We start from the raw sequence: 22888 nt of genomic DNA, 5'->3' as shown, positions 1-22888 counted from the left end.
TTAAAAGTATAGGTGGAATGGATATGAAAGATGATAGAAAGTTTAAAAAAATGGATTTTATTTCTTATAGTCATTGTTGGCCACAGGCCCTGAATGGATACAGAAAGTAGCAGAGACTTGGAGGAGGTGAATTTTGTTTGTTATAGTCATTGTTGACTAGAAGCTCTGGATGAATATAGAGAGTTGTAAAAAGGAGTTCATGAAACTGAATTCAGTCTGTCACGGTCATTGCTGATCAAAATTTAATAAGTGTGTTTATCATATATTTTTAAAAAGAAAGTTTTTGCGTTAAACCAGGTATTCATACAAAAGTTTAGTTTTGTCCCTGTAAAAATAATGAAGACTGCTAATCTGCTTAATTTTTTCAAAAAAGCTTTTCTTAACCATCCAGGTACTCTGTCTAGGAAACAAAAATTTTACGTAAGAATAATAGCCTTTTCAAATAGAATAAATCTGAATACGTCTACTTCAAGACACATACTAATAAGACCGTCAGGTGCTGAAGAGAAACAGAAAGTCTTGAAAGCAGCAAGAGAAAAGCAATCTACTACATACAAGGGAAAACACGTTAAGACTGACTTCAGACTACTGAACAGGCACCACGAAAGCAAGAAGACAGTGGTATGATATATTAAGTTCCTGAATGAGAAAGGCTTTCAACCAAAAATTCTTTATCCAGCCAAGTTTAACCTTCAGAATTGAAGGAGAGATTAAAATCTTCAAAGATAAAGAAAGAATGAGAGAACCAGTTAACAAGAGACCAGGTTTATAAGAAATAGTAAAGGGAGGCCAAAGCTGATTAAAAAAAAAACAAAAAAACAAGACAGGGAAGTCTGGAGGAGAGCACAAAATTAAAGAATATGAGTAACAGTAGTTTAAAGGAAAAAAGAGAGAGAAAAGGAAACTAATACATAAATTTGACAAATAAAAACTAAAGGACCGGGTGTGCTAGGGGAGCTCAATGGTAGAATTCTTGCCTGCCATGTGGGAGACCTGGGTTTGATTCTCAGCCCACGCGCTTCTCCAAACAAACAAACAAACAAACAAACAAAAAACCAAACCAAACAAAAAAAATTTAACAAATGATGCTGCAATAAGGGATACTCACATGGAAAAAGAATGAAATTTGACCCCAGCAATATAGCATACAAGAAAAAAAACAAAAAGAAAAAACTAAGGGACAAGATGGTAGAGTCCAGAATTGCTCTTAAAGTAATTATTTTGAATGTTAATGGGCTAAACTCACCAATTAAAAGATACAGATTGGCAGGCAGTATGGTTCAAAAAACATGATCCATCTATATGCCCTTTATAAGAGATCCATCTTAGACTCAAGGACACTTAGACTGAACGTGAAAGGCTGGAAAAAGATCTTCTATGCAAGCTATAACCAAAAGAAAGCAGGAGTAGCTATATTAATATCAGACAAAATAGACTTTAAGTGTAAAGATGTCCTAAGAGACAAAGGACACTACATATTAATAAAAGGGACAATTCACGAGGAAGAAATAACAATCATAAATGTGCATGCTCCCAACTAAGGAACTCCAAAGTACATGGAGCACACAGTGGAAAAATGAAGGGAGCTATAGAAATATCAACAGTAACAGCGGGAGACTTCAATACACCACTCTCCATTATACATAGAACAACCACACAGAGGATCAACAAGGAAATAGAGAACATAAACAATGAGATACATGAATTACATCTAATAGACATATGTAGATCATTACACCCAAAACACCAGGATATAAATTCTTTTCTAGAATACATGGAACATTCTCCAGGATAGATCACATGCTTGGACACAAACTGAGTCTTTTTAAATTTAATAAGATTGATATTATCCAAAGTACTTTCTTCATCATAACAGAATAAAGTTGGAAATAATAATCACCAAAGAACCAGAGATTTCACAAATATATGGAGATTAAACTATATACTCTTAAATAATCAAGGAAGATTATTTCTAGAGAAAGCAGTAAATATCTGGAAAGATATTTGACCTATTTCCTATTCCTTGACCTATTGATGGTCCCCCAGCTAGAAAAACGAAGAAAAAAGAGAGGACACAAACAAAATCAGAAATGAGAGGGAGGCTGTTACCACAGATCATGAAGAAATTTTAAAAATCATAAGAGAATACTGTTGGGTAGCTGATGGCTGGGGGTAAGCGGCTGTACTGAATCACACAGCACACACAGCCACAGCACACGACGCAGGAAACAATCCTCAGGAGTGAGTGGAAGACGTTCGCTTTATTGAAGACGTGCACAGACTTATATAGGCTGGGAGCATGCAGGAACACGTGTCGGATGGGGATTGGTGGCCGTTGTTGCTAGGGCGGAGGGCAGATTTCTGGGACTGGTCATCATTATTGCCTTGCATCAGCCACGGCAGCCAGGTAAGCGATATTTTATGGCTTCTCCAACAATTAGCCACAGCAGCCAGATGAGCGATATTTTATGGCTTCTTCAACAGAATACTATGAACAACTATATGCCAACAAACTAGACAACTTAGATGAGGAAATGAACAAATTCCTAGAAACATGTAAATTACCTATTCTGACTCAAGAAGAAACAGATCTCAACAAACCAATTACAAGTAAAGAGATCTATCTGTCATCAAAAATCTTCACACACAAAAAAAGCTCAGGGGGGTGCAACGGTGGCTCAGTGGCAGAATTCTACCTACCATGCCAGAGACCCAGGTTTGATTCCCCAAGCCTGCCCAAGCCAAAAAAAAAAACCCAGCTCAGGCCCATATGACGTCACAGAATTTTTTTTTAAGTGGTTTGTTTTGTTTTTTTTTTTTGCATAGTATAACATACATACAAAGCAAAGAAATAAAAAAGCAATAGTTTTCAAAGCACTCTTCAAAAAGCTGTTACAGGATAGATCTCAGAGTTTGTCATGGGCTACCAAACGATCCTCTTGTAGTTTCCCTTCTAGCTGCTCCAGATTTAGGAGGCTAGAGGGCTTAAATACTTTATCATCACAATCGACTCTTTTTCCTTCTCTTTTTGTGAACAATAACATATATACAAAAAGCTATAAATTTCCAAGCACAGCACCACAATTAGTTAGAGAACATATTTCAGACTTTGACATGGGTTACAATTTCACAATTTTAGGTTTTTACTTCTAGCTGCTCTAAAATACTGGAGACTTAAAAGAGATATCAATTTAATGATTCAGCACTGATATTCATTTGATATTCATAGAAGTCCTATCTTCTATGTATAATTTCACCATTACCTTTGATCTTTCCATCCCTCTCATTGGGGTTGCTTGGGCTATGGCAATTCTAAATTTTTTATATTGGAAGGGTCTGTCACTGATATGGGGTAGGGAGATGGAACTATCTGATGTTCTGGAGAGGCTGGGCTAGGTGTCAGGACTTCTCTGGACCAGGGACCATCTGGAGGTTGTAGGTTTCTGGAAACTTACTCTAGTGCATGGAACCTTGTGGAATCTTATATGTTGCCCTAGTTACATTTTAGGATTGACTGGAATGGTCCTGGTTGGGGGTTGGCAAGTTATGATAGGTAGCAAGGTCTACCTGAAGCTTGTATAAGAGCAACCTCCAGAGTAGCCTCTTCACTCTATCTGAACTCTCTCTACCATTGATACTTTAATAATTACACTTCTTTTCCACCTTTTGGTCAGGATGGAATTGTTGATCCCATGGTGCCAGGTCTGAATTCATCCCTGGGACTCCTCTGCCACGTCGCCAGGGAGACTTTCACCCTGGGTGTCATGTGCCACATAGGGGGGAGGGCAATGATTTCGCTTGCACAGTTGGGCTTAGAGAGACTGAGGCCACATCTGAGCAACAATAGAGGTCCTCCAGAAATAATTCTTAGGCATGCCTGTAGGTAGTCTAAGCTACTCCACTACCTACGTAAGTTTCACAAGAGTAAGCCTCACAATCAAGGGCATGGTCTACTGACTTGGGTGTCCCTAAAGTTTGACACAGTATCACGGGATACCCTGATGGTAAAGTTTAATAGTTCCATATTCTTTCTCCCCGCCCTCAGGGGACTTCAACAATACTTTCTGATTATCTGCTTACTATACTCTAGGATGTTTCCAGGCATTACAATAATCTATACAGGATTAAAGGACCTCTTTCTCATTCTGTGTTTCTGTGTTTCAGTTGTTCAAATGAGTACACAGATAGGTTGAATTAGATTATGCACTACAGAAAATTTCAGTTCCAGATCAAATAAACCTGTCTTACACTGGTCTCAAAGAGTATGTCTGGTTCTAAAATGTAGACACTACCTTTCTTACCCCTATGTTCTGAATTACTTTAACCCCAACCTGTTTGGCTTCGTCTTTATCTCTAAATATCAGTTGTTATATATAAAACAGCCTCTCAAAATCCAGAAATAATAATCACCACTCCAGACTTAATGTGTCTGCTCTAAAAGCTTACAATCTAGACCCGTTTTCTTATCAGCATTTTCTAAAGGTGACCATACCAGTGTTGGTTTTCTGTTCCTGGCTTATTTTGTCTCACCAAATATCCCACACATTCATCCACAACGTCGCATGCCTCACAACACTGTTCCTTTCTGCAGCAGCACAGCCTTCGTTCATAAGTATACGCCATCGTTCATCATTCTACTTCGTCAGTGCATCCTTCAGCCACCTGCAATCATCAGGCATCACGTAGAAGGCCCAAAGTCCACAGTCCATCAACATTCTCAATTTTAGATAATTTTTCATTGTTCCCAAGAGACAGAAAATCAATAAACATATCCTCACCAAATAGGAGATCAAAGCCTCCTCTTTTGCTTTCTCCGCTGGCCCGCCGCGCGGCGCCCACGCCCCGCAGCAGCCGAGCCGCCTGCCCTCCTTCTCCCCTCTCTTTCTCCGCCGGCCCGCCACGTGGCGCCCACGCCCCGCAGCAGCCGAGCCGCCCGCCCTCCTTCTCTCCTCTCTTTCTCCGCCGGCCCGCCGCGCGGCGCCCACGCCCCGCAGCAGCCGAGCCGCCCGCCCTCCTTCTCCCCGGCTCCGGCTGCTCTCCAACCACCACGGTGCCCTCTTCCCCCGCCTTCACCGTGCTCCTCCGCCACCAGCCTCGACAGCCTTGCCGCCCTCACCTTTCCTCCTCCAGAACAGCTGCTGGGGGAGTGGAGATAATACAGAGCAGCTCCCGGAGCCACGAGGGAGATCAAAGGGACAGCGTACCCCATCCTGGAACGGCTGACTATCTGGGAGAACCAGCTCCGGTGAGATCACCAAGGGGCACGGGCTTTCCTGGGTGGGACGGCAAGCGACCGGAGTCCCTCCCTTCCACCTTCCTGGGCCAGCTGTTAGAATTGGACAGGCGGTCCCCTTAGGCCGCGGCGGCTGGTGCCCCCACCACACGAGGCCCCCCGGAACAACTGAGATAGTTGGGTCGGAAACCCCCAGACTGCGGAGAACAGTGACCGGGGGATCCCTTCCAAACACGTGACTCCCCCGTCGGCTGGGAACAGTGTACTCTCCCGGGCTGCGACAGCTGGCGCCCTCCCGCCACGCTTGGTGCCCCGGGCCGACTGGCTAATTTGGCCGGACGCTCTCCTGTGCTGCGACGGCCGGCGACCCTCCCCGCGTTTGGAACCCCGGGCCGGCTGGCATTCTTCCAAGACGCTTCGGTTGCCGAACCTCCCCTACGGCGAGAGTTTTCCAGAGTTGAGGGACCCACAGCAACTTTCGCTGTGGAACCCACAGACAGGCGTGTGCCACGAGCGCCACCTACTGGGCAGGATAGGAAGAACAGAACCCAGAGATTGCACAGAAAAATCATTCAACCTGTGGGGTCGAACACCCGGGGAAATCTGACTAAATGCCCAGACGCCAGCAGAAGATAACGGATCACGCTCAGAAAATTGAACATATGGCCCAGTCAAACGAAGAAGCCAATAGTTCAAATGAAATACAGGAGCTGAAACAACTAATGCTGAATATACGAACAGAAATGGAAAACCTCTTCAAAAACGAAATCGATAAATTGAGGGAGGACATGAAGAAGACATGGGCTGAACATAAAGAAGAAATAGAAAAACTGAAAAAACAAATCACAGAACTTATGGAAGTGAAAGATAAAGTAGAAAAGATGGAAAAAACAATGGATACCTACAATGACAGATTTAAAGAAACAGAAGATAGAATTAGTGATTTGGAGGATGAAACATCTGAATTCCAAAGAAACAGAAACTATCCGGAAAAGAATGGAAAAATTTGAACAAGGTATCAGGGAACTCAAGGACAATGTGAACCGTACAAATATACGTGTAGTGGGTATCCCAGAAGGAGAAGAGAAGGGAAAAGGAGGAGAAAAACTAATGGAAGAAATTATCACTGAAAATTTCCCAACTCTTATGAAAGACCTAAATTTGCAGATCCAAGAAGTGCAGCGCACCCCAAAGAGAATAGACCCAAATAGGCGTTCTCCAAGACACTTACTAGTTAGAATGTCAGAGGTCAAAGAGAAAGAGAGGATCTTGAAGGCAGCGAGAGAAAAACAATCCGTCACATACAAGGGAAACCCAATAAGACTATGTGTAGATTTCTCAGCAGAAACCATGGAAGCTAGAAGACAGTGGGATGATATATTTAAGTTACTAAAAGAGAAAAACTGCCAGCCAAGACTCCTATATCCAGCAAAATTGTCCTTCAAAAATGAGGGAGAAATTAAAACATTCTCAGACAAAAAGTCACTAAGAGAATTTGTGACCAAAAGACCAGCTCTGCAAGAAATACTAAAGGAAGCACTAGAGTCAGATACAAAAAGACAGAAGAGAGAGACATGGAGAAAAGTGTAGAAAGAAGGAAAGTCAGATATGATATATATAATACAAAAGGCAAAATGGTAGAGGAAAATATTATCCAAACAGTAATAACTCTAAATGTCAATGGACTGAATTCCCCAATTAAAAGACATAGACTGGCAGAATGGATTAAAAAACAGGATCCTTCTATATGCTGTCTACAGGAAACACATCTTAGACCCAAAGGTAAATATAGGTTGAAAGTGAAAGGTTGGGAAAAGATATTTCATGCAAACAACAACCAGAAAAGAGCAGGAGTGGCTATACTAATATCCAACAAATTAGACTTCAAATGTAAAACAGTTAAAAGAGACAAAGAAGGACACTATATACTATTAAAAGGAACAATTAAGCAAGAAGACATAACAATCATAAATATTTACGCACCGAACCAGAATGCCCCAAAATACGTGAGGAATACACTGCAAACACTGAAGAGGGAAATAGACACATATACCATAATAGTTGGAGACTTCAATTCACCACTCTCATCAATGGACAGAACATCTAGACAGAGGATCAATAAAGAAATAGAGAACCTGAATATTACTATAAATGAACTTGACTTAACAGACATTTATAGGACATTACATCCCACAACAGCAGGATACACCTTTTTTTCAAGTGCTCATGGATCATTCTCAAAGATAGACCATATGCTGGGTCACAAAGCAAGTCTTAACAAATTTAAAAAGATTGAAATCATACACAACACTTTCTCGGATCATAAAGGAATGAAGTTGGAAATCAATAATAGGCGGAGGGCCAGAAAATTCATAAATACATGGAGGCTCAACAACACACTCTTAAACAACAAGTGGGTCAAAGAAGAAATTGCAAGAGAAATTAGTAAATACCTCGAGGCGAATGAAAATGAAGACACAACATATCAAAACTTATGGGACGCAGCAAAGGCAGTGCTAAGAGGGAAATTTATTGCCCTAAATGCCTTTATCAGAAAAGAAGAAAAGGCAAAAATGCAGGAATTAACTGTCCACTTGGAAGAACTGGAGAAAGAACAGCAAACTAATCCCAAAGCAAGCAAAAGGAAAGAAATAACAAAGATTAGAGCAGAAATAAATGAAATTGAAAACATGAAAACAATAGAGAAAATCAATAAGACCAGAAGTTGGTTCTATGAGAAAATCAACAAGATTGATGGGCCCTTAGCAAGATTGACAAAAAGAAGAAGAGAGAGGATGCAAATAAATAAGATTAGAAATGAAAGAGGAGACATAACTACTGACCTCACAGAAATAAAGGAGGTAATAACAGGATACTATGAACAACTTTACGCTAATAAATACAACAATTTAGAAGAAATGGACAGGTTCCTGGAAAGACATGAACAACCAACTTTGACTCAAGAAGAAATAGACGACCTCAACAAACCAATCACAAGTAAAGAGATTGAATTAGTTATTCAAAAGCTCCCTAAAAAGAAAAGTCCAGGACCAGACGGCTTCACATGTGAATTCTATCAAACATTCCAGAAAGAATTAGTACCTACTCTCCTCAAACTCTTCAACATAATCGAAGTGGAGGGAAAACTACCTAATTCATTCTATGAAGCCAACATCACCCTCATACCAAAACCAGGCAAAGATATTACAAAAAAAGAAAACTACAGACCAATCTCTCTAATGAATAGAGATGCAAAAATCCTCAATAAAATTCTAGCAAATCGTATCCAACAACACATTAAAAGAATTATACATCATGACCAAGTAGGATTCATCCCAGGTATGCAAGGATGGTTCAACATAAGAAAATCAATTAATGTAATACACCACATCAACAAATCAAAGCAGAAAAATCACATGATCATCTCAATTGATGCAGAGAAGGCATTTGACAAGATTCAACATCCTTTCCTGCTGAAAACACTTCAAAAGATAGGAATACAAGGGAACTTCCTTAAAATGATAGAGGGAATATATGAAAAACCCACAGCTAATATCATCCTCAATGGGGAAAAATTGAAAACTTTCCCCCTAAGATCAGGAACAAGACAAGGATGTCCACTATCACCACTATTATTCAACATTGTGTTGGAAGTTCTAGCCAGAGCAATTAGGCAAGAAAAAGAAATACAAGGCATCAAAATTGGAAAGGAAGAAGTAAAACTATCACTGTTTGCAGACGATATGATACTATATGTAGAAAACCCAGAAAAATCCACAACAAAATTACTAGAGCTAATAAATGAGTACAGCAAAGTAGCAGGCTACAAGATCAACATTCAAAAATCTGTAGCTTTTCTATACACTAGTAATGAACAAGCTGAGGCGGAAATCAAGAAACGAATCCCATTTACAATCACAACTAAAAGAATAAAATACCTAGGAATAAATTTAACCAAAGAGACAAAAAACCTATATAAAGAAAACTACAAAAAACTGTTAAAAGAAATCACAGAAGACCTAAATAGATGGAAGGGCATACCGTGTTCATGGATTGGAAGACTAAATATAGTTAAGATGTCAATCCTACCTAAATTGATTTACAGATTCAATGCAATACCAATCAAAATCCCAACAACTTATTTTTCAGAAATAGAAAAACCAATAAGCAAATTTATCTGGAAGGGCAGGGTGCCCCGAATTGCTAAAAACATCTTGAGGATAAAAAACGAAGCTGGAGGTCTTGCGCTGCCTGACTTTAAGGCATATTATGAAGCCACAGTGGTCAAAACAGCATGGTATTGGCATAAAGATAGATATATCGACCAATGGAATCGAATAGAGTGCTCAGATATAGACCCTCTCATCTATGGACATTTGATCTTTGATAAGGCAGTCAAGCCAACTCACCTGGGACAGAACAGTCTCTTCAATAAATGGTGCCTAGAGAACTGGATATCCATATGCAAAAGAATGAAAGAAGACCCATCTCTCACACCCTATACAAAAGTTAACTCAAAATGGATCAAAGATCTAAACATTAGGTCTAAGACCATAAAACAGTTAGAGGAAAATGTTGGGAGATATCTTATGGATCTTACAACTGGAGGTGGTTTTATGGACCTTAAACCTAAAGCAAGAACACTGAAGAAGGAAATAAATAAATGGGAGCTCCTCAAAATTAAACACTTTTGTGCATCAGAGAACTTCATCAAGAAAGTAGAAAGACAGCCTACACAGTGGGAATCAATATTTGGAAACGACATATCAGATAAAGGTCTAGTATCCAGAATCTATAAAGAGATTGTTCAACTCAACAACAAAAAGACAGCCAACCCAATTACAAAATGGGAAAAAGACTTAAACAGACACCTACCAGAAGAAGAAATACGGATGGCCAAGAGGCACATGAAGAGATGCTCAATGTCCCTGGCCATTAGAGAAATGCAAATCAAAACCACAATGAGATATCATCTCACACCCACCAGAATGGCCATTATCAACAAAACAGAAAATGACAAGTGCTGGAGAGGATGCGGAGAAAGAGGCACACTTATCCACTGTTGGTGGGAATGTCAAAGGGTGCAACCACTGTGGAAGGCAGTTTGGCGGTTCCTCAAAAAGCTGAATATAGAATTGCCATATGACCCAGCAATACCATTGCTAGGTATCTACTCAAAGGACTTAAGGGCAAAGACACAAACGGACATTTGCACACCAATGTTTATAGCAGCGTTATTTACAATTGCAAAGAGATGGAAACAGCCAAAATCTCCATCAACAGAAGAGTGGCTAAACAAACTGTGGTATATACATACGATGGAATATTACGCAGCTTTAAGACAAGATAAACTTATGAACCATGTAATAACATGGATGGACCTAGAGAATATTATGCTGAGTGAATCCAGCCAAAAACTAAAGGACAAATACTGTATGGTCCCACTGATGTGAACGGACATTCGAGAATAAACTTGAAATATGTCATTGGTAACAGAGTTCAGCAGGAGTTAGAAACAGGGTAAGATAATGGGTAATTGGAGCTGAAGGGGGATACAGACTGTGCAGCAGGACTAGATACAAAAACTCTAAAATGGACAACACAATAATACCTAATTGTAAAGTAATCATGTTAAAACACTGAATGAAGCTGCATCTGAGCTATAGGTTTTTGTTGTTGTTGTTGTTTTGTTTTTTGTTTGTTTTTGACTGGTTGTTTTTTTGTTTGTTTTTACTATTATTATTACTTTTACTTTTTTTTCTCTATATTAACATTCTATATCTTTTTCTGTTGTGTTGCTAGTTCTTCTAACCCGATGCAAATGTACTAAGAAACGATGATCATGCATCTATGTGATGATGTTAAGAATTACTGATTGCATATGTAGAATGGTATGATTTCTAAATGTTGAGTTAATTTCTTTTTTTTCTTTTTTCCGTTAATTAATTAAAAAAATTAAAAAAATAGCAACAAACACAAACATCTTAACTCATGTTCATTCTGTTCTACATATATAATCAATAATTCACAATATCATCACATAGTTGCATATTCATCATCATGATCATTTCTTAGAACATTTGCATCAATTCAGAAAAAGAAATAAAAAGAAAACAGAAAAAATTCATACATACTATACCCCTTCCCCTCCCTTTCATTGATCACCAGCATTTCAATCTAAATTTATTTTAACTTTTATTCCCCCTATTACTTGTTTCTATTCATATGTTTTACTTGTCTGTTGATAAGGTAGATAAAAGGAGCATCAGACACAAGGTTTTCACAATCACACAGTCACATTGTAAAAGTATCATTATACAATCACCTTCAAGAAACATGGTTACTGGAATACAGCTCTACATTTTCAGGCAGTTCCCTCTAGCCTCTCCATTACATCTTAACTAACAAGGTGATATCTATTTAATGCATAAGAATAACCTCCAGGATAACCTCTCGACTCTGTTTGGAATCTCTCAGCCATTGACACTTTATTTTGTCTCATTTCACTCTTCCCCCTTTTGGTCGAGAAGGTTTTCTCAATCCCTTGATGCTGAGTCTCAGCTCATTCTAGGATTTCTGTCCCACGTTATCAGGAAGGTCCACACCCCTGTGAGTCATGTCCCATGTAGACAGGGAGAGGGCAGTGAGTTTGCTTGTTGTGTTGGCTGGAGGGAGAGGCCACATCTGAGCAACAAGAGAGGTTCTCTTGGGGATGACTTTAAGGTCTAATTTTAAGTCTTAACTCTTGTCCTGTCCCCAGTTTATTTACCACTGCTGTTGCTGTGGTAGTGCTGATGGTTTCCTTTTGAACATAGTTCATAGCATGCACCAGCAGTTTTCCCCCTGTACCCTGGACTTAAATACTCTTTACACGAGAATCATATCTTTGAAGTAATCCTTACCAGAACTCATTCATATTTCCAGTGTGAGTCAGTGGGACCCGTAGGTCTACACAACCCCTTTCAATCTTGTTCATCTTCAATATGGTAATATTACCTCTAGACCTGCTAGAGAATCACCTTCGCTCCTATCATCTTTTCCCTCACAATGGAGTTGAACCTCATTAGCTAACGGTTCACCCATCTCTAGCTTCTATGTATCTTTAAGTCCCCTGCATTCTGTATTATAAACATCTGATTATACCTTTATGCTGGTCATAAAAGTGGAATCATACAGTATCTGTTCTTTTGTGTCTGGCTAATTTCACTCAGCATTATGTCCTCAAGGTTCATCCATCTTGTCATGTGCTTCAGGATGTCATTTTGTCTTACTGCTGCATACTATTCCATCATATGTAATATCACATTTTGTTGATCCACTCGTCTGTTGATGGGCATTTGATTTGTTTCCATCTTTTGGTGATTGTGAATAATACTGCTATGAACATTGGTGGTGTACAGATGTCTGTTTGTGTCATTGCTCTCAGCTCTTTTGGGTATATACCTAGTACTGCTATTGCTGGGTCACAGAGCAGCTAGATATTTAGTTTTCTAAGGAACTGCCAAACAGTCTCCCACAGTGGCTGCACTATTATACATTCCTACCAGCAGTGCAATGCGTAAGTGTCCCAGTTTCTCCACATCCTCTCCAACATTTACAGTTCTCTGATTGTTTAATAGCAGCCATACAGGTGTGAGGTGGTATCTCATTGTAGTCTTGATCTGCATTTCCCTTATAGCCAGTGAAAATGAGCATCTCTTCAGGTGCTTTTGAGCCATCTGTATTTGCTCTTCAGAAAAATGCCTATTCATATCTTTAGCCCATTTTATAATCAGATTGTTTGTTGTTTTCCTGTTGAGTTGTATGATTTCTTTGTATATACAGGAAATCAAACCTTTGATATATGATTTCCAAATATTTTTTCTCCCATTGAGTTGTCTGCCTCTTCACTTTTTTGACATTTTTAAAACTTTTTTTAATTAAAAAAAATTAAAACATTAAGATATCATTCCTTTCTACATGTACAATCAGTAATTCTTAATATCATCACATAGTTGCATATTCATCATTTCTTAGTACATTTGCATCAATTTAGAAAAAGAAATAAGAAGGCAACAAAAAGAAATAAAATGATAATAGAGAAAAAAAAAGACTATACATACCATACCCTTACCCCTCGCTTTCATTTACCACTAGCATTTCAAACTGAATTTATTTTAACATTTGTTCCCCCTATTATTTATTTTTATTCCATATGTTCTACTCTTCTATTGATATAGTAGCTAAAAGGAGCATCAGACATACGGTTTTCACATTCACAGAGTCTCATTGTGAAAGCTATATCATTGTTCAGTCATCATCAAGAAACATGGCTCCTGGAACACAGCACTACATTTTCAGGCAATTCCCTCCAGCCTCTCCACTACATCTTGAACAACAAGGTGATATCTACTTAATGCGTAAGAATAACCTCCAGGATAACCTCTCGACTTCGTTTGGAATGTTTCAGCCATTGACACTTTGTCTCATTTTAGTCTTCCCCCTTTTGGTCAAGAAGTTTCTCTCAATCCCTTGATATTAATTCTCAGCTCATTCTAGGGTTTTTCTCAGTCCTTTGATGCTGAGTCTCAGCTCATTCCAAGATCTTTTTTGACAAAGTCTTTTGAGGTACAGAAGCAGTTGATTTTGAGGATTCTCATTTATCTATTTTTTTTCTTTTGTTGCTTGTGCCTTGGGTGTAAAGTTTAGGAAGCTACCTCCTATTACTAGGTCGTGAAAATGTTTCCCTACATTTTCTTCTAGAAGCTTTACGGTGCTAGTTCTTATATTTAGATGTTTGATCCGCTCTGAGTTAATTTTTGTGTAGAATGTAAGAGAGGGGTCCTCTTTCATTCTCTTGGCTATTGATATCCAGTTCTTCCATGCCCAATTATTGAAAAGACTATTTTGTCCCAGTTCAGAGGATTTGGGGGCCTTGTCAAAAATCAGTTGACCATAGATTTGGTGGTCTGTTTCTGCAGTCTCAATTCAATTCCATTTGTCAATGCTTCTGTCTTATGCCAGTACCATGCTGTTTTGACCACTGTGGCTTTACAATAGGTTTTAAAGTCAGGGAGTGTTAATCCTCACACTTCCTTCCTCTTTTTTAGGATGCTTTTAGCTATTCAGGGTCTCTTTCCCTTCCAGATGAATGTGGTAGTTAGCGTTCCAAATCTTCAAAGTAGGTCACAGGAGAATTTTATCAAACATTTCAAAAAGAACTAATGCCAATCCTGCTCAAACTCTTCAAAAAAATTAAGGAAAAAGGAATACTACCTAATTCATTTTATGAAGCTAGCATCACTCTAATACCAAAATTGGATAAAGACAATACAAGAAAACTACAGACCAATATCCTTAGTGAACACAGCTTCTTAACAAAATATTAGCACATCATATTCAAAGCCACATTAAAAGAATTATACATCATAACCAAGTACGATTCATACCAGGAATGCAAGGGTGGTTCAACATAAGAAAATCAGTCAATGTAATACAACACATTAACAAATCAAATGGGAAAAATCACATGATCGAGGAGAAGGGCAGAGGGCAGGCAAGTCCCCAAATGCCCTCCTGCCACTGAGCCTTAAGTCCGGAAAGGAATTTTAAGGCCACTCAGTCTAGCTGGTTCCAAAATGCCAGTGTGTGTATTTGGCTGTATTGGGTTCAACCAGAGCCCTTATTTAAAAATTCAGAGTTGTGGCCCCTTTCTTAGGCCCCAGAACCTGAAAGTGTTCGGTGGTTGGCTAGGGTTAGGAATGGGCTTTCCTGTACATTCTGGTGTCCGGCCAGGTTGGGAGGCCACTGCATATGGCCACCCATCTCTCTTCTAGCTGAAGAGGACTCCCAACAAAGATGATGTGGAGAGACAGTGCTGCAACCCTGGCTCTCAGACCAGTGGGGGTCAGTAGCCAGTTTGGGAATGTATCTCTAAACAATTTGTTCAGAGGGTGCTGCAAGGAACACAGGCTCAAAGTCACACAGACCAGTGTTTGAATCCTAGTATGGCCACTAAATAGCTATATCCTTGAAGATGAATTAAATCATCTATTTGTGTGCTTCAAAAAAAAAAAAAATCTTGATTGATGCTGAAAAAGCATTCAACAAAATCTAGCATTGTTTCCTGATAAAAACACTTCAAAAGTTAGGAATCAAAGGAAACTTTCTCAGTATCACAAAGGGCATATAAGAAAAACCCACAGCCAGCATCATACTTAATGGTGAGAAATTGAAAGCATTCCCCTTAAGATTGGGAACAAGACAAGGATGCCCACAGTCACCACTATGATTCAACATTGTATTAGAAGTACTAGCTGGAGCAATTAGACAGGAGAAAGAAATAAAAGGCATCCAAATAGGAAAGGAAGAAATAAAGCTTTTATTACTTGCAGACGACCTGATCCTATACTTAGAAAACCCTAAGGAATCTACAGTAAAACTACCTGAGCTAATAAATTTAGCAAAGTGGCAGGACACAAGATTAATGCACAAAATTCAGTAATGTTTCTATATACATAGGCAATAACCTATCTGAGGTGACAACTAAGGAAAAAAATTCCATTCAGAATAGCAACCAGAAGAATCAGGTAACTAGAAATAAGCCTAACCAGGGATGTCAAGAACTTATACACAGAAAATTACGAAAAATTGCTAAAAGAAATAAAAGATGACCTAAATAGATGGAAAGCTATTTCATGCTCATGTATAGATATGTTGAATATCATCAAGATGTTAACTCTACCCAAACATCTACAGATTCAATGCAATACTAATCAAAATCCTAACAACCTACTTTGAAGACTTGGAAAAATTAGTTATCAAATTTATATAGAAGGGAAAGAGACTCTGAACAGCTAAAGATAACCTAAAATAGAGGAACGAAGTGGAAGGACTATCACTTTCTGACTTTAAAAGCTTACTATAATGCCACAGCAGTCAAAACAGCATGGTACTGCACAAAGATAGAAGGACTGACCAGTGGAACAGAATTGAGAGGGCAGAGACTGACCACCAAATTTATAGACATTTGATCTTTGATAAATGAACTATTTATCAAAGTAAATAGTTCCACTGAACTGGGACAGAATAGTCTTTTCGTTAAATTGGCATGGGAAAACTGGATTTCAACAGCCAAAAGAATGAAAGAGGACCCCTCCCTTAAATTAACTGAAAATGGATCAAAGACCTAAATGTAAGAGCTAGTACCATAAAACTTCTGGAAGAAAATATAGGGGAACATACTCAAGACCTAGTAATAGGAGGTAGTTTCTTAAACTCCTTAAGATAAAGAGCTTCTGTGCCTCAAAGGACTTTGTCAAAAAGGTGAATAGGCAGCCAACTCAATGGGAGGAAATATTTCGAAATCACATATTGGATAAAGTCTTGATATCCTGTGTACATAAAAAAAATTATACAGCAGAATAACAGAAGAACAAACAATACAATTATAAAATGGGCAGAGGAAAGGAATAGGCACTTTACTGAAGAGCAGATACAGATGGCTAAAAAGCACATGAAGAACTGCTCATCATCACTGGCTATAACGAAATTGCAAATTAAGACGACAATGAGATATCACCCCCCGCCCCCACCAAAAGAATGGCTGCTATTAAACAAATAGGAAACTATAAACATTGGCGAGGATGTGGAGAAACTGGAACACTTATTCATTGCTGGAGGGAATATATAAAGGTTCACCCGCTGTGGAAGTCAGTTTGGTGATTCTCAGAAAACTAAATACTGTGTTGCCCTATGGCCTGGCAATACTAATACTTGATATATATATCCAGAAGAGTTGAGGGCAGTGACACGAACAGACATTTTCACACCAATGTTTACAGCGGCACTACTGACAACTGCCGAGAGATAGAGCCCATCAACAGATGAGTGGATAAACGAAATGTGGTCTATACATACAATGGAATATTAGGCAACATTTAGACAAAATGATGTCCCTAAACATATGACAACATGGACGAACACTGAGAACATAATGTTGAGTGAAGTAAGTCAGACACAAAAGGACAGATACTGTATGATTCCGATATCATGACTCTGCTAAAGCCTCCAGTGTTTTGGAGCAAACTAGAAGGAAAAATCTGAGGTGAGGGAATGGTAGTTCATGACAAACTCAGGGACCTGTTCGGTAGCTGCTTGTTGAAGTGTGCTTTGAAAATTACTGCTTTTTTCTTTCTTTTCTTTGTATACATGTTACATTTCACAACAACAAGAAAAAACGGTTAAAAAAAAAAAAAACTACAGGCAGCTATAGTAATATAAGATAAAATAAATTCCTGAAATAAAAAATTTGAAAATGTTTAGTAACATAGGTCACTACTATGGAAAAGCTGATATTTTGAGAATGCACAGTTTTTATAATCAAACGGCATTTAAGAAAGTGTTTAATATTTAGAATCTAAGAAACTCAAATATCAGTATCTATAGATTTTTTCCTTCCTTGCTTTTATTTTTAAATTGGTTTCTGAAACATATTGTACAAACAAGCTTTACAATGATTACTTACATATTTTATTTAAATATGCCTATGATAAGCTAACTAAGATATCCATCTAGGTGGTTAAAATTTTCATATGTTAATTGTAAAAATATTTGTATCTTTGTATTTTTCTGAAATCAGAAGAAATGTTTAGTAACATAGGTCATTACTATAGCAATACAGATATTTGTAATAACTTTCTACTTGATATTTTGAAAACATTCACAGTTTGACAGCTGATCAAATGGTATTTAAGTTAGTGCTTAATATTTAGAATTAAAGAGTTTTGCTATCTGAATATATAGATTTTTTCCTTTTTGCTTTAATTTTAATTTGGTTTATAAAACTTACTGCACAAACACAGTTTATAATGATTATATGTATACTTCATTTAAATATGTCTATGGTTAAGCCAACTATGATATCCATTTTTGATGGTTACAAGTTTATTGTTTGTTTTCTTAAATAAAAATATTTTAAAATTTTAAAAGAATAATAGTCTTGTTAATATTTATGCTGACCTTATCCTTTATTCCAGAAGACAAATGTTCTCACTGTTAAGGGAAAAACTGTCACAAATAATTTGTTTTTTCACCTTGTACAGTAAGGTGGTAAAATAGTTTAACTTATTGCATAGGAGGCGTTTGGTAAGTATTACAGTGGTTAAAAGGGATTTTCTAGCCTGTTGGTTAAGTTTATATAGGTAAAATATTATTCATGCATTTAGAGATTGTATAAAATTTGACAATGTTCTCACCTAATACTAATCTGTATAATGTTAAACAGTGGTAGTTTTAGTTATTCTTTAAAAAACTACAGATAACAGAAACAGCCAAACTGTCAGTTGCACAGCTTTGCTCTAATACTTCTCTAAAAGTATATGTAGTCAACTACAGTTAAGAATGCCATCTGAGCAAAGATAGATGTTAAAAGACAGGCAGGACAAATATATAAATTATATTGTATTTGTTAATCAACAACTCTGGTAAATGTGTAAAAGTAAATCAGAACAAAACCTGTTATGGTTTATTAATATAAAAAACTATCTAATGTTTTACTTCTGAAAGCAGCTTCATTTAAAAATGCTTATAAAAATTAGAGCTTAGATTGCTAGCTTTAACATTATCTTTAAATTATGAGGGGCTTTACTCTTTCTGTAGCTTAATGGTTGCCCGGAACTTTAAGCGTCTTTGTGACACCTAAGACTCAGATTTGGTTCTCAAGTTCTGAAAGTCAGCCTGAGTCCATACAGCAACTGTTTAGAAAAATAAAGATCAACCTCTGATGAAAAATTTGATGAAACTGATCTGGTTAAAACTAAGGTAAATCAATATACAATTTACTGTCTGTATTTTAAAGCTTTAATTTTTGTATGAGACAAAAGGAAAAAAATGTTTATCTTGTTCAAAATTTTAAAGTTCTGTAGCACACTAATTTAATCTGTCTAGTCAATTAATTTAAACAATCTAATTTAGCTATATTTTATATAGACCCTGGAATTAAATCCTAATTTTTTGAACAAGTTAATGTTACACCATAATGCATTTCAGAGTATTCTGGGCAAAAAAGGGAGGAGTGTTTGAAAAGTCCCTTGAGGGACTGGGAAAAATAGAATTATTAAACTTCCCCACCTGGGGAATTCCTTACATTTTCTTAAGCAAGAACAGGCTCTCAATTTAATAGGCCAAGGCCTCAATCTTTAGGCTGCCCTTATGAAACTTAGTTCCATAACAGCAAACTGAACCTCCTTAGGATTAGTGCCTAAAAGTCATCTCCAGAAAATCTCTGCTGTTGCTCAAATGTGATCTCTCTCTAAGCCAAATTCTGATCTTCCCCTGCCCCCGCTACGTGGAACATAATTTCTAGGAACGTAAGCCTGGCCCTGGAATCACAGAACATAACTGGCCCTGGCATCCTGATTAGCTGACCAAAAGGGGAAAAAGAAATAGAGTTTCAATGGCTAAGAGATTTCAAATCAAGTTGAGAGGTCATTCTGGAAATTACTTTTTTTTTTTAACTTTGTTAAATTGTGAAATATAACATATATACAAAAAATCAATAAATTTCCAAGTACATTTTAACAAGTAGTTGTAGAATAAATTTTAAAGTTTGGTATGGGTTACAGTTCCAAGATTTTTTGTTCTTTCTTTTAACTGCTCCAAGACACTCGTGGCCAACAGAAATATCGACATAATAATTCAGCAGTGATATTCATTTTTTAAGTCCTATCTTCTCTTTTATACTCCTATTTTTTTTTACTTTTTTTATTGTATTAGTATAACATATATACAAAGCAAAGAAATAAAAAAAGGACAAATGGATAAATTTAATGAAGTTTTAGAGATCCGGATACCAAAGGCCTTCACTAATTGTTAAATACTCGCTTATTTGACAATTTCCCACTGAAAATGCTTGGCAAGCAATAATGAATTATAAAATTATATTTGTTTCTCTATGTAACAAATCACTCCAAACTTGGTGGCATGGCTTACATCAACAAATATTTATCATCTCGCAATTTCTGTGGGTCAGGAATCTGGGTGTGGCTTAGCTAGCTGCCTCAAACTCTGAGACTCATGAAGTTATAATCAATTTATCAGCTGCAGCTGCAGTCATCTCAGAACGTGACTACAGAAGGCGCTAATTTCCAAGCTCACTCATTGGGTCCTCTTTCCAGGCAGCCCCACCTGACAGCTAACTCCCCAGAGAAAGTGCTCTAAGGAACAACAGAAGCCATGGCTTTTTTATGACCTAATTTTTTTTTTAACTTTTTTTTTTTGTATAGTATAACATATATACAAAGCAAAGAAATAAAAAAGCAATAAAAAAGAAATTTAAAAAGCACTCTTCAACAAACGGTTACAGGACTGATTCCAGAGTTTGTCATGGGCTACCATATGATCCTCTCATATTTTTCCTTGTAGCTGCTCCAGAATATAGGAGGCTATCTGGAGGCTAGAGGGCTTAAATATTTTTTATCCTCAGAATCGACTTTTTTCCTTCTGTTTTTGTGAAAAATAACATATATACCAAAAAAGCTATAAATTTCCAAGCACAGCACCACAATTTGTTTGTAGAAACTAACAAATTGTAGAACATATTTCAGACTTTGTCATGGGTTACAATTTCACAACTTTAGGTTTTTACTTCTATCTGCTCTAAAATACCCGAGACCGAAAGAGATATCAATTTAATGATTCAGCATTCATATTTATTTGTTAAATCCTATCTTCTATGTATAATTCCACCATCACTTTTGATCTCTCCATACCTCTCTATAGGGTTGTTTGGGCTATGGCAATTCTAAATTTTTGATATTGAAAGGGTCTGTCATTAAGATGGGGTAGAGGGATGGAATTATCTGATGTTCTGGAGAGGCTGGGCTAGGCTTCAAGACATATCTGGACCAGGGACCCATCTGGAGGTTGTAGGTTCTGGAAAGTTACTCTAGTGCATGGAACCCTTACGGAATCATATATTGTCCTAGTGTTCTTTAGGATTGGCTGGAATGGTCCTGGTTGAGGTTTGGCAGGTTATGATAGGTAGCAAAGTCTACCTGAAGCTTGCATAAGAGCAATCTCCAGAGTATCCACTGACTCTATTTGAACTCTCTCTGCCACTGATACTTTACATTCTGGAGGTTGCTCTTATCCAAGTTTCAGCTACATATTACAAACTGTCACAGTATGGCAAACCCCAAACAACAGTATTCCTGGAAACCCTGAAAGATATCCTGGGCTCCATAAAATTTTACTTCTTAAGTTTGTTTTCTCAGAGACTTAAAATCTCCAGGTCGTTCCAATGCCAGAGAAGTTCTAAAACTCAGAATACTGGACTCTCCAAGAACAACAATTGGTTTCATCGTTTCATTCCTCTGCCCCTTAATGACAATGCCTCTTTGCAGGTTTGACGCAGTTGGATTTGTCTCACAGATATCCCTCAAGATTGAGAGAAAATTATCAAATGAGAGGGAGGATTACTCAGATGTGGCCCCTCTCTCCAGCCAACACAATGAGCAGTCTCACCACCCTACCCCTCTCTACGTGGGACATGACTCCCAGGGGTGTGGACCTTCCTGGCAATGTGGGACAGAAATTCCAGAATGAGCTGAGAACTCAGCATCAAGGGATTGAGGAAAACCTTAGAATGAGCTGAGACTTAGCATCAAGGGATTGAGAAAACCTTCTAGACCAAAAGGGGGAAGAGTAAAATGAGACAAACTGTCAATGGCTGAGAGATTCCAGAGTCGAGAGGTTATCCTGGAGGTTATTCTTACGCATTAAGTAGATATCACCTTGTTGTTCAAGATGTAGTGGAGAGGCTGGAGGGAATTGCCTGAAAATGTAGTGCTGTGTTCCAGGAGCCATGTTTCTTGATGATGACTGAACAATGATATAGCTTTCACAATGAGACTCTGTGAATGTGAAAACCGTATGTCTGATGCTCCTTTTAGCTACTATATCAACAGAAGAGTAGAACATATGGAATAAAAATAACTAACAGGGGGAACAAATGTTAAAATAAATTCAGTTTGGAATGCTAGTGGTAAATGAAAGCGAGGGGTAAGGGTATGGTATGTATAGTCTTTTTTTTCTCTATTATCACTTTATTTTTCTGTTGCCTTTTTATTTCTTTTTCTAAATTGATGCAAATGTACTAAGAAATGATGAATATGCAACTATGTGATGATATTAAGAATTACTGATTGTATATGTAGAAAGGAATGATATCTTAATGTTTTGTTAATTTTTTTAATTAATAAAAAAGTTAAAAAAAAAAAAAAAAAAGAAGTAACGGAGAGGCTGGAGGGAAATGCCTGAAAATGTAGAGCTGTGTTCCAGTAACCATGTTTCTTTTTTTTTTTTTTTTAATTTTTTTATTAATCAAAAAAAGAAAAGAAATTAACACAACATTTAGAAATCATTCCATTCTACGAATGCACTCAGTAATTCTTAGTATCATCACATAGATGTATGATCATCATTTCTTAGCACATTTGCATTGATTTAGGAAAAGAACTAGCAAAACAGCAGAAAAAGATATAGAATGCTGATATAGAGAAGAGAATTAAAATAATAATACTAATAAAATATATATATATATAAAAAGGAAAAAGAAAAAAACAAAAACAAAAGATACAAACACACAAACAAACAAACAAAAAACCATATTTCAGG

The 22888-nt window shown here is 37.5% G+C and overlaps 1 protein-coding gene and 1 long non-coding RNA gene across 4 annotated transcripts in view; one reads left to right on the top strand and one right to left on the bottom strand.

Annotated features, from left to right (window-relative positions):
* TCP11L1 (t-complex 11 like 1) overlaps nucleotides 1–22888 on the bottom strand; it is a 108844-nt gene that overhangs the window by 45895 nt on the left and 40061 nt on the right. The window contains exon 1 of one of the 3 annotated variants that reach the window (XM_077114354.1): nucleotides 22006–22093. The exons of the other annotated variants lie outside the window; for them this stretch is intronic. Coding sequence (XP_076970469.1) covers nucleotides 22006–22078 — 73 coding nt within the window. The 5' untranslated portion in view covers nucleotides 22079–22093. Of the gene's footprint in view, nucleotides 1–22005; nucleotides 22094–22888 lie in introns of those variants that run through there. 3 annotated transcript variants of the gene reach the window in all.
* Nucleotides 18917–22888, top strand: part of LOC143644844 (uncharacterized) — a 41629-nt gene continuing 37657 nt past the window's right edge. The window contains exon 1 of the long non-coding RNA XR_013156901.1: nucleotides 18917–19033. This is a non-coding gene — a long non-coding RNA (uncharacterized LOC143644844). The remainder of the gene's footprint in view (nucleotides 19034–22888) is intronic.

This window comes from Tamandua tetradactyla, chromosome 8 (genome assembly GCF_023851605.1).
Source record: "Tamandua tetradactyla isolate mTamTet1 chromosome 8, mTamTet1.pri, whole genome shotgun sequence".
Classification (NCBI taxonomy): Eukaryota; Metazoa; Chordata; class Mammalia; order Pilosa; family Myrmecophagidae; genus Tamandua; species Tamandua tetradactyla.
The sequence above is the reverse complement of the archived record's forward strand: the minus strand, read 5'-3'. Positions and strand labels throughout refer to the sequence as shown.